This window comes from Plectropomus leopardus, chromosome 6 (genome assembly GCF_026936395.1).
Source record: "Plectropomus leopardus strain MGB_pleo_1.0 chromosome 6, ASM2693639v1, whole genome shotgun sequence".
In the NCBI taxonomy this organism is placed as follows: domain Eukaryota; kingdom Metazoa; phylum Chordata; class Actinopteri; order Perciformes; family Serranidae; genus Plectropomus; species Plectropomus leopardus.
Window position 1 is genome coordinate 27,808,616 of NC_142181.1, and position 13,546 is coordinate 27,822,161.

The 13,546-nt window shown below is 37.8% G+C and overlaps 1 protein-coding gene across 2 annotated transcripts in view; it reads left to right on the top strand.

The window, feature by feature from the left end:
- The window catches only part of stard13b (StAR related lipid transfer domain containing 13b), a 98,843-nt gene that overhangs the window by 10,753 nt on the left and 74,544 nt on the right, over window positions 1–13,546 (top strand). Inside the window, exons 1-2 of one of the 2 annotated variants that reach the window (XM_088079136.1) lie at window positions 5,073–5,271; window positions 6,715–7,688. In XM_088079136.1, coding sequence (XP_087935262.1) covers window positions 6,813–7,688 — 876 coding nt within the window. In that variant the 5' untranslated portion in view covers window positions 5,073–5,271; window positions 6,715–6,812. Of the gene's footprint in view, window positions 1–5,072; window positions 5,272–6,714; window positions 7,689–13,546 lie in introns of those variants that run through there. The other variant, XM_088079135.1, reaches the window with a different exon arrangement.

A 13,546-nucleotide genomic window follows, 5' to 3' on the forward strand; every position in this document is an offset into this window, starting at 1 on the left:
ACAAAGACAGAGCCAGTCCTGTAAAATGACTCTTTAGAATGCACACAGTCTTTGCTCTTTTCTGTTTCCTGCTCCATGTGCTGACTCTACCCTCCAGCTCCATGTGGAAACAAAGTCAGTGTTTCTCTCACAGTGACACAAATAATGCCATTTTTCCTTTCTTATTTCATCTAGAACGGGGCAAACAGGGCCCCTTGAGTTAGCTTGTGAGAACATCCAGCTGTGTTTGGGCCGAAATGTTCTCACTCCCATTGGCCTTGGACTGTTCACCTGCACAGCTCAGATAGAGCAGGCAGAGAAAAGGCTGCTATTCATTAAGTGCAAGTCCAATTTTTCAAGTTTGTGTTTCTGAAATGTTTTTTCACTGGAAGAGGCAACACAGAGGACAGACATATTTTCTCACTGCTCCAGTTTACCTCTTACTGTCTCTCTAATGCTCCTTCTTTCTCTTTCACATGCACCTGCACACTATTGTTCCCTTTCTCAGGCAGAGTAAACAAGAGCACGACATATTTTCTGCCTCCATCTCTCTATAGTCAAGCTGTGTATACATTTGTGTGTGTGTGTGTGTGTGTGTGTGTGTGTGTGTGTGTGTGTGTGTGTGTGTGTGTGTGTGTGTACACACAATCAAACCGAGAAAATTATTTTCTAAAGATATAGTGAGTGTTGGTTTTAACTTTGTAGTGTTATACTTAGTATGTATATATATATATATATATATACACACACACACACACACACACACACACACACACACACACACACATATATATATATACACACACACACACACACACACACACACACACACACATATATATATATATATATATATATATATATATATATATATATATATATATATATATATATATATATATATATATATATATATATATATATATATATATATATATATATATATATATATATATATATATATATATATATTTTAAGGGATGACTTTTATATATGATTAGGTGCCTCCTTTGACCTTTCCATGTAACCAGTCTGACAGTGGAACTGTAAACACAGATATCCAACAAGGACATCAGGAATGTCACCAACTCTGAACAAAAGATCAGGAAACATTAAAGGTTTGCACACATACCTTATCTCACTGCTCAAACAGTGGATTTACTGCTGTTGCATGGCTGCTGTGTTGAGCATGGCTCCTTGGGATTTCTAAATATACATCAGAATATTTCTTGTATTGTATTCTTCTATCTGATTTTTTAGTTGGCAAAATGCTTTGATTTCTGCATACTTTTATATATTAATACAGAGGTCAGTACAGGGTAAAGACAGACGAAGCTCTCTATTTCTCCTTAAACATATGTTTATTACTTTTATGCATTTAAACACACAATATGATGTACAAACATCTTTCCCCAAAGAAAATATATGGCAATGTCAAAACAAATGATGATGTTGATGATGATGATGATGATTATGATGATGATAATGATAATAATAATAAAACAGGATGTTAAACTCAAATCTGACTTACAAAGTGCCATAAATACATTTTTAAAAATTGCAGTAAATAAAATTAATAAAATGAAAAAGTATATAAATACAGCATCAGTCAGGGTATATTCCACATTCCTTACAGTAAATTGATATTTTCAGCCTTACCTCACTCCTCTAATGCCTCTTTAATGTCACTGTTTTTGACAATTCCAAAAACCTCTTCCAAATGTTATTTTACTCAGAGGCTTTCTTTCTAAATATATGTTAGTTTCTCAAGAGCCAAACCTGATCTCAAGTTTTTTTAACCAGTGGCCAAGAGAGTGTTATCTAACACTTTTCCAGCACATTGCAATAAAGCGTCTGTAGGAGAAAGGGATCAACCATTTTTCTTTCTCTAAGAGAGCAGCTGTCCGGTTAAATGCCAAAACTACATTTCTTAGGACACAGAGGTATTTGAGAAGATATAATCTGAGAAATATATTTTAACACCAAACTCCCAAACTTTTGAATCTCTTCACATTTCCACAAACAGTGATATAATAAGCCTTGGTGAATATTGCACTTATAGCAGAAGTCAGGCATATTAGGATTTAATTTATGTAATTGCACAGGGGAGATACACCATTCCTCATTTTTTATTATAGCAACAAACTTTTGGAGAGAGCTACAGCTTTGCTGAATTTAAATTCAGCATGAAATAATGAAATTAACCCAGTCATGTATCCAGTATGCATTAACACAAACATTTGATGTGTCTTAATAATGTGAAATCTTGCCGTTGTTGCAGTGTCCTTACCTGATATCAGACAGAATTGTCAACTTGTTGCACTGCACAACACAAACTCGAACTTAGCCGAGTGGGCACACTCAAAGGGAAGTGGTGACCCAATGTTTGTGAAAGCTTGTTGTGGTTGTTTAGTGGATCTGTGCTGTCTGGTAATTGTGTTTTTATATTACAATTTTAATTACCAATAACAGCGATGTCATTCTCTGTTTCCTGCCCAGGGACTACAGATGTAAAATAGCTTATAACTTACGCTGTTGCATCTAAGAACATTATCCCAGTTTTTAGAGCACAAGGCAGAGTCTGAGATTGACTTGTAAAACCTCCCAAAAAATGAAAACAGGCAGAAGCTTTGAAACATTGCTGAGGGAGAATGACAGCCACAGGCAGATTGCAAAGTATTTTATGAATGAGAGAAGTTAATTGGCGCTCATTTTCCTCCCCCCTGGCTAGAGGTCGAACTGAGTCCAAGTGTTGATTTGTTGCTGTGGCTTCACCACCTCTCACCTGGTGAGTGACCAAATGAACACGTGAATAAACAAATAAAAAAATGAAGCCTTCATGGTATTCAGTTGAGTCTTTTTCAGCACTCCTGTCCTATCAGGGAGTCCAGGAGTTGCATAAACAACAAGTCCTCTGCCAAGGAACAAGCAAAGTGTCACACCTGCCCTTTTCATGTTTACTCTCTCATGCTCAGCTCTCACTAGGCAGGTTTCCATTGCAGATTTGACCAAAACTTATGCAACATTTTCAAAATGTCAAGAAAACACAGTTGTGAAATGACTGCGTTTCCATGAGTGACGTTACTTGTCCCTCCTCTGGCGATAACATTCCAAGAAGCATGGTGATGGATGTTCTAAACATTAGAAGGTTTATTTCTATTGCAGCCACTGCACTAACTGTCATTATTTCCAACCACAGGCAACGTAGGCATGATATGTGAGCGATAATGTAAAGGCAAGGCCCTTATATGTGCGTGCAGCCACTTATGAGGGATTTTTGGGAGGTGATAGTCCACAATTTCACAGAGGAATTGTTGTTTCAAAACTGGATGATCAACTTTTAAAGAGTTATGCGATGCAATTACTCCTCTTGTAGCCCCTGCTGCATCATGCTCGAAGGAGCCAGTTCTTACTGACAAGCGCATAATCATAGCATAATGCGACCTATAAGAGCCAAAAAAGTGTTTCCAATGCAGTTTTGCGAAACAAGGCTTTTTCGAATCACCTGAAATACCACCTCATGCGAGCTTAAAAACTTTTTTGCAATAAATGGGAGTTCTTTTGGAAATTGATGTGTTTCCATTGGGTGTATTTTATATTTGCAATTTCAATTTGCGTTATTTTAGGGTTAATGGAAACCTGCCTCCTGTTACCCACAATCTCTGCTATATGTGGTATACTTGGTCTTCCTACATGCATTTTTAACTTTCACAAGAAGACTATTGTTTACTGAAGAATGCCTCAGTTCAAATTTGCAGCATCATTTATCAGTCATGTTAAATTGGAATCATTTGCAACCTCTGTTCACCATATACTAAAGGAAGTATGTAAATATTACAAGAATATCAAAGGATAAAGCAAGGATTTTAGAAAATTTCGCTAAAGCATACCTTTTGATTATTTGAATATTCAGGGTTCCCACAGTCATAGAAAACCTGAGAAAGTCTTGGAATTTCACAGTCTCATTTTCCAGGCCTGGGAAGGTCATGGAATTTGTAAAATTCTTAATAGTTTAAGATAAGTCATGAAACTGTGTCATTTGTAATGGAATTGTTACAGTAATCTTCCATGGATAGCCTTCAACATTATGTACCATAACAGCAAATGTATTATCTGTAACTGTTGACATAATGTAGCTGTAATATGCATTGACATGTCGCAACGTTTTGTTTACCGTCATATAGGTTTCTTCATTTTCTCTCTATTTTATCTCTTCATCCATGTATGCCAGCTAACAGGAATTATGTTTGAATCTAATATGATAGAATTGGAGAAAAACAATACTGTGTCAGTGTAATTTAACAGGATCACTCATCCTGAAATGTATCTATGCTTTGCCCGAGTACCATTTTTTAAATTGCACTGTGTTTTTGAGATGAATGTTGGTGTTATACATTGTGAATGGTCATAAAAGCTTTATTCTCGGTACTTAAAAGTCATGAAAAAGTTCTGAAATTTTGAGAATGTGTAAGAATGAAAGATATTCCCTGATTGTTCAAGTACATTTTTGCCTTTTAGACAAAATGTAAATCAACCATCATTAGAGAGTGCTTTCCCCAACATACCATTAAGCATCCTGTCACTTCGTGATTTATAATCTGACACCACAATTTGGCTTGCCGTCTGATACAAACTCCTAACTGGTGGTTTTTCTATCTATAGTGTCAAATACAAAACTTGAGGAAACATGCGATTGGTTTCAATTCAGCATTAAATCCTCTGGTGGAGATATCGTCATAATCTATGTGTGATATGCTCCAGTAAATCACGGTGCCTCTCAGCTTTCCCCTTTGACTTGAAAGCATTCCTCAGCCTGCTGTTTTGAAGCGATAGGTCATGGCTGCGGTTCATCTTGCTCCTCAGCAGCTCGGGCCGGTAAAGTCAGCTATTTCTCACAGCCTGTTTGTGAGGGCTGCAAATCCATTTCACCTTGTTCTTTTACAGTGCCAACCGCCGCCGCTGCTGCTCCCTCCACCACCCTTCCTCTCTCCCACCCTGTCTCCTTTCTCCTCCTCTTTCCATCTCCCAATGAGTACACATACTTCTTGCTCTTATTCTGAATGGTTTGCTAACCGAACACTCCTGCAGCCCCCTAGGGAAACACAAGAGGAGGGGGTGGTGGTTGTGATGACAATCTTGCCTTTTAGCATAATAGGCCTATGGGGACATAAGTGTGGCTCTGCAAGGGGCTGTCCATCCCTCTCTGCTCCTCCAGGAACAAGCCTCACTGCCACTGTTTTGCCATGCTCTCGCTGACACTGTTTGGGCAACACTTTTTTTTCCACACAGCAGGTGAGTCTTTTGTTTTCTGTTTATTTGTGAATCCCCAAATGATAGAAAAACAAATGACAACTCTCTATTTCGCTCTTTCCTCGTCCTCCTTGACGGAGTTGAGAAACTGATATTAAAGGTTGTTTCTGCGTGAGAAGACTTGTTAGGGACCTTTCTGTTGAAATTCTCCAACACTTGATGCCCCCCCAGAAACTCGTCTAAATAAGTTGTGGTCTCGGTTTGCCAGTCAACACTCCCAGTTCATTTTCACTCTGTGACTTCTTCTTCCCATTGAAATGTGCACTGCATTCATTTGAGAATAATGAGACCCTCTTTGCATAGTGTTTTTTTAAAAGAGGGGTTTCTTGGAAGGAGCCCTAATCTCTTGTACACTCACTTCACATGCACCAGGTTTTACAGGAGCCGATACGCAGCATTTCATTTACTTAATTAGAGAATGTTTCTGTCTGGAATTACACATAACTTTCTGTGTGCAGGATTTTCCTGTTTCTGTCATTGTGCCTGATTTATAAAAAGTATCAGAGTTAGAGTTTGTCCTTGAGGTTGCTTTATCTGCTTCTGTCCTAAAGTGTGTTTTTGTGTATGCTTTTGTGTGTGTGTGTGTGTGTGTGTGTGTGTGTGTGTGTGTGTGTGTGTGTGTGTGTTTGCGCATCTCAAGGCCATGATAAAGGCACTGCCAACTGCAGCTTTCTCACAGTAACAACAAAAACACGCGTGTAAATTTATATAATGTAAGACTGACTTAGACTTCCAGCTAAACAATCTGTTGTTTGACATGACGGGAAGAAAAGAACATGTTGATTGGAGTTAGAAGGTTGTGTGTAGGTTCTGTGTATTTTTGAAGTTTCCTGGTTCAGTTGCACTGTTTGAAAATGTCCTCTGAGGAAAGTCATAGAGGTTGAACACAATGATTATCATCATCTGTCGCAGCACAATAATACAATTGTTTACTTTTCTGTGTACACTCGGAATGTCTCGGACCTGTCCGAGGTGTGTTTTTAAAGAAGGTCTTAATGACGGGGTGAGCGGGATGTTAACCACAGTTGATCAGGGGCATCTTCTGCTCTGATGAATGGTGTAGCATGTAGTAAATCACTGACTGGGGAAGAGCAGTCGGATTCCTCTGTGCAGTGATGTCACCACGATCGTGTGTGAAACAGATCCAGACTTGAACAGCCCAGCCTGAGCCAGGTGCTGAATTTCACAGCAAGCTTCTCGCTGGATGGCACGTAATCGGAACTGGATGTAGAAGCTTTAAACTCTGGTTGTGAGACTTTGACAGTTACAGGACACACAGACGTATGGAAACAGTTTGAGAAGTATGTGTAGTCTGTCTTGTTGTGCATTTTTTACTCTTTGGAATAGTCTTTATGTTTCTGTGCTTGTCAGATGTTTCACATGCCATTCATGTTTTTTCATTTCTGTTTTTTTTTTTTTTTTTAGGATCAGCTGCTGTGTGGTTTGGATAAAAATGGCCATCCAATACATCAAACACAAGTACCTGTGGATTTATGATATGAATTACTGTAGATAAAACAACAATGGAGATTCCAGCTGTGGGGCTTTCGGAGACACATCAGACCTGGACAGGTTCAGGATTACAAAAATTAGCCTTCACAGCGCAGGGGTCGACCTCGGAGAGTTCTGCTCTGTCAGCTAACACCTCCCACAGAGGGGACGATTGTCTCCATGGAACCCAAAGCTCGCTGTTTGAGCTAGATAAGGAAAAGCAAAAGAATTTTGTTTGTGTCTGTCATAACAACATTGAAGTTGTGGAAGCTGTGTGCTTAAAGGAACCTGAACACTCAGTCATTCCTGGCGAAGCACCCCTTGACACAAGTCCACTTGGCTCAGCTCAGCTTCCTGAAGCAGGTACTGTGTCCACAACATGTGGATCAAATGGCAACTGCTGTTCACTTTCTGTTCAGTCAGACCAGGTGGTTCAGAACCGTCTTAGTCTGACTGTAGACTTTAAGAGGCCAATCTTAAATGGACATGCCTGTATACCTCCAGAGGACCTGTCCCCCATCCTCAATCTGGACTTCATGCATACTCAAACTGTTCCTGATTCCAGCCCGAGAGCCATAGATCTCCCGCGCATTGTGAAGCACAAACCAAGCTCCATCACCTTCTCACACTACACCTGTCCCTCCGAAACCAATGGTTGCGCTTTTGTCAACGAGAGTTCTGACGATGGAGAGTCTTCACTGGAGGATGAAGAGGGGGATGATGATGGTGATGATGATGATGACGATGTGTTCCCAGAGCTGCCTCAGAGCAAAGAGTGTCTTGCCAAAAACAGACAAAGGAGCAAAGACAAAATGAAGAGGAGAGGCGCTGTGAGTGCCCGAGCAGAAATCAATCACACGGCCAGAAACTGTGGTTGTGAAGCAGAGGGTGAAATCAGCAGTAAGGAGGTATGCTGTTATTGATTTCAAATCATCCACTTTTACGCATAATTGCCCGTGCATTATAGTATTAATTACATATTAACTAATGTAGCTAGAAATTAGTAAAAAATATTTGGTGGCATGGACTGGAATTTATTTAGTTTTATTTTATCAGTTTTTGTTTGACAGGTACAGCACTTATTGGTCCGCAGAAAATTAACACTGTATGTGTAGAAGTCAGATAGACGACAAAATAAATATGCATAAAATAGTACAGAGCACATTGATGGGGCATCTAAAAGATCAGTGTGTAAGAATTAGATTAGATTAGATTTAGGGGCATCTAGTGGTGAGAATTGCAGATTGCAAGCAGCTGAAACTTTTGATGGTATCTGTATGAATTGCTCAGGAGGATTTTACTAAGAGCCAAATTTAACGCTTCCTCTCCAAAACAAATAGACTTGGTGATTTAAAGTGTTTTATAGTGTTTTTCTAACATTGCACTACAAGACTGATGTGAAAACGTATATGGCCCTATGTGGGGCCAGTGTCTGGTTGGTCTGTTCTAGCTTGTCGCAATCTCTATAGACAAGGACCCGCTCACTGTATATATATATATATATATATATATATATATATATATATATATATATAAAATATAGCATATTTTCAAGTGATTGTACACTAAATATAACATACTTATTATGTAATATTAACTTTCTGCCAATATCTCCACCTAAATCCTGAAAACTGGACCTTTATGTCAAAAAAATTTAAAAGGAACGTTTTGGAATCCATTACAAATATAGACATGTGAAATGTTCAAATATCTCATGTCAAATTATTACATGCAAAATGTTTTGCATGAAATTACAAAAAGCATGTGAAATTTCCACATCGTGATGTCATTCATTTCACATGTGAAATACCAAAAAACTCCGCCATAGAACCCTTTGTGTGTAATAGCAAATTTATCTGCAAAATACACTAATTGTATTTGACATGTAAGGATTAACAGAAAAAAAGGAAAACTTAGATGCTATAACTGTAGAGACAAAGACAATTCCAATGAAGTTGTAAATAACCCCCAGATAAGTGGATAATTAATCACTTTAGGAAAATGCACTTGTAATGGCATTAATCAGCGTTATTTGGTCAGTTCGAGAAAAAGACCACAGTGAATCCATATTTGCCAGCTCCCAGAAGCTGACATCATCACGCTGTGAGATAATGCAGAGTTGCTGTAAGTGTTTAGGAGTACGCTGTCTTCACATTTGTACTGGTGAAACACAGAGCCAGAAGGAATGCAAACAGCTTTTACTTTCTCTCCACTCCCTCAGCAGTGTTTTGACAAAGCGTATAGCAGGTCGTATTAGCATTGAACTCAACCTTCCATTACTGAACAGCTCACATCTTTAACAAGTCAGGGCACATTGAATCTCTTTTTCACACAACCTCTACCCTGACCTTGTTTGTAACCCCTTGCCCCTGGTTTTTATTGCCCCTTTAAAGCCTCATAAGAACTTTCATAAATATGTTCAAATCTGTTACATATGTTTTCCGTTACAGCCAGAGGGAACATATCCAATGACACATAACTGTCATCCTTTTCTAAACAGTCTGCAGATAATAGCGGACATGTAAACAGTCTGTGTGTCAGGATGGATGTCGAGGTAATGCCAGCTTTATGTGCACAATAACGCTCTGCTCTGAATGAGTTGTTTTGGAGGAGAGTGGAAGAATGCAGGGAATCCAAGGAGCCTGTTGTTAATGTTATCAAAGGACAGCAGGTCAGTGCTTCTCATGCCGTCACACCACAAGAGCTGTTATCATATGATGAGCCATGTTATGGGATTCGTGTCTTCAATTTCATGTAACTGGCGGGGAGTAAAAAGGGCATTGATTTCACAGAAAAATAGAAGTGAAACCAAGCTGTTTTTGTCATACCACGAACACACGATAGATTATCCAATCACAAAGCCAAACAAATTCTGCAAATTATTGCATACAAGGCCATAAAGGGACAGTTCACTACAAAATCAAAAATACATATTTTTTTCCTCCTACATGTAGTGATCTGTTTTAATGCAAGTTGCAGAGTATTAGAAATATCAGCCATAGAGATGTCTGCCTTATCTTGAATATGATGTAACTAGATGGCACTCAGCTTGTGTTGCTCAGAACGCCAAGAAATACATTTGAAAAACTCATAAATCATGACCCAGTTACTCAAGATAATCTATAGACCTTGTGAGCGGTTTCATGTGTGAACTATTTTCTCTATCACACTACACTTACCAACCGTATCACAGTACAGAGGCAAGCGTGCACCTACTCATGGACAAGAAGCTCGCTACAGTATGAGATGTAAAGATTTTGAGGTCCTCCTCAGCTGAGCTGTAAATGTTAACTAGTTCAGTGATGTTAGGTGAGCAGGCAGTGGATGCATGCTCCTTTCTGCACTGTGATATGTTTGGCAAGTGTAGTTCAGTAGAAAGAAAATAGTTCCTCCTTCAATCTGCTCAAAGCAAGGTCTGTGGATTATCTTGAGTAACAGGGTCATGATGAAAAGGATATTGCTTTTGAGTTTTTCAAAGATATACATTTTTTCTTTTTTTTGGCATTTTGAGCACCACAAACTGAATGCCATGTCATCTGAAAATCACCAAAACAATCTTGACTGATAAAAATCACTACAGGTAATAGGAAAAATATGTATTTTTCATTTTAGGGTGGACTGTCCCTTTAATGGAACTGAAATTGCCACGACAGTAAGGTTAAAGAAAGACATCAAATGAAAACTTTGTTCTTTGTATAAAGTTTTTTTTATACAAAGAAAAGAGGAATGTTAAATACAAACATTTAAGTTGAGACATCAAATGCTAAATGCAAAGACAAATAAAGACAAAAGCACAAAATATCAAAATTCATCATAAATAGAAAAAATCACAATAGGAGTCTCATTTGCATAAAAATTACACTTGAGCTGCTCCACATTGTTCAAAAATAAAATGAAATATATGAAAAGACAAAATAATGACAGCATAAACACTTATATTCATCATCTATGCATGCATTTGTTTCTGCCAGTCCAAAGTCTGAGAGAGAAAAATAATGATTTTACTTGATGTTTTAGTATAGTTGTTAATACATTGTAAACATCCATCTGTGTTACATTTTGTAAAAATATTCAAGTGGGAGGAAAAGTTAGTGGAATAGCACATAGATGCAGTTGTTAACATTAACCAATTGAGGGCACTGTATGCATAGTGTTTCCACTCAGTGTCATGTCATGACTCCCCCCTGCTTGCATCATTTAGCTCAACTGTGACTAAATGCCCCTAAAAATACACATTTCTTCAGCTATGCTTTCTCCTCTGCAGACATAGCTGTGGCTGTCTTCAGTTGGTGTTTTGCATCGTAGGATATTAAGAGTGTAATTTATTCCTCTTAGTAGCCAGGTAGCCATTGCCCTTTCGCATGACCAGCCGCTACATTTGGATACCTCCATGGTGATCTCTGGCACTCTCTGTGGGTGGCGTGGACTAGGCACCGAGCCCAGAGCTCACACACTTAACTCCTCATTTCCATGTCAAAGCCGCTGTGTTGGCGTTCACAATGTGACCAATTTGCACTGATAAAGTTATAGTCAGCTCACATTTAGTTGTCCCCAGAAGATAACATTAATGCATTTATCTAAAGGATTGACTCATACCAGCTCAGTTGCCATGGTGTGAGGACTTCACACAATCGCCGGGGCCGGATCGAGGGGGAAGAGATGAATCAAGGGTAGTGTCTCACTTGAGCGTCAAGCCCTCTCTGGAATTTGTCTCATTTTAAGTAGAAGTGCCCACATTCCTGAATAGCACCTTGTGGGGCTGTCACTGAAAAGAGACAGTGTGAATTTGTTCCAGATTTGGCTTGAGCATGTGCCAGAATGGGGCATCTGTATGTTGCATTTGTGTTTGTCTGACTCCAGGGGTTAATTAGGAGTCCAGCTCGCAAGATCTCCAGCTTTGTTTATTTCATTTTTTCATACAAAATCCATTTTTAGTCATTTAGAAATATCAAGATTTTTTCACACATATAGTTTAGATTTAAAGAGTATTGTCTAGCTTTTTGCTTTTTATCTGAAGTCTTAAAATCGTGTTTTCACACACAAACAACCACTGAAGTTAGATATCTTTTAGGATTGGTGTTTGCCATCATAACAGCTTAATTACAGATTTTCAAGTCAATACATATTATCCATCAGTCATGTAAGAAGTACTCAGACCTTTTACTTAAGTAAAATTAGCAACAACACCATGAAGAAATACCTTGTTACAACTAAAACTCCTATATTCAAAATTTAGTGAATGTACAAAAGTATCAGCATCAAAATAAATTTAAAGTACCAAAAGTAAAAGTACTTTAAATGCAGATTGGCCAATTTCACAATAGTATATATTATATTACTTTATTGATTATTATATAATTATTGGGTCATTACTTTAATGTTTCAGCTGGAAAAGGTGTAGCTAATAATAATTATAATTACTTTATGTACTGCTGGGTACCTTAACCTATAATAACATATTATGATTTATATTTTGCATTAACAACATAAATCTGCAAAATAACTAATAACCAAAGCTGTCCGATAAAGTAGTGACCTGCATCGTAAAATATTTGTCCCCAAAATGTAGAGGAGTAGAAATATAAAGAGTAATGTAAATGCTAAAATAAAGTACAAGTTCCTCAAAATTGTACCAAAGTAGAGTAGCCTACTTGAGTAAATGTACTTAGTTACTGTCCCCCACTGGTATCCATAGACTCACTTTTGAACAGTTTGGTCAGTCTCTGTCATATTTTTAGTTGTAGGAATTATAATAATAATAATAATAATAATATGATAACTTTATTTATATGGCACCTTTAAAAACAGAGTTTACAAAGTGCTTTGACAAACAAGGCAAAGCAGAAGTGAGAAGAGTTTCACGCATTAGTAACATGACAAAAAAGAGCCAAAAAGTAATACCAAACTAAAGCCAGACAAACAGGAGAAACAATCACAAAACAGAAATACCAACAGCAAGCCATCCCAGTATGAACAAATGCTGTTTGAAGAGTGTTTGCGGTAAACACAGAATTAATAGTACTTGTAGTAGACTTAAACATTGCCAGAGTAGAATAAAAGTAAAACATTAAATGATAAAAAAATAAAAAGATTAATTAAATAAACCAATTAAAAAATAATTAAAATAAGATAAAATAGAATTATTTCTATTTCTATGTAATTAATTAATTTGGATTTGGCAACACTGATCTGCAGATGATAGAGAGGAACTACAGCCACGTCCTTACATTTTCCTTTTTCAGGTCAAAGGTCAATTTGTAAATTATTAGTATGAAACCTTATCAGCACCATTTTACCACAGCTTAGCAGTCATTCAAATACTGTAAGTTAAAAAATATTCGCCATAAAGCATCATGCTAATTGTTATTTACAACATCTATTCCATGTCTGTCTGTCCTGGAAGAGGGATCCCTCATCATCCTCTGCCGCTCTTCCTGAGGTTTCTTCCTTCTTTTTTTCCCCGTTACAGGGGTTCTTTTTCGGGAGTTTTTCCTTAGGTGATGTGAGGGTCTAAGGACAGAGGGATGTCGCATGCTGTAAAGCCCTCTGAGGCAAACTGTGTTTTGTGATAATGGGCTCCATAAATAAAATTCACTTGACTTGACTTAAGTCTTTTTGTGATTCGCAGAAATGTTTCTAATCACAGTATGGGAAAAATCAAACAGATGTCCACACTGCTGACAACTGAAGGTCTCTGTTTCTATAAATAGCAACAGGGGAGTATCTTGTCTTTAATCTGCGATGACACTCACTGGAGAATATCTTG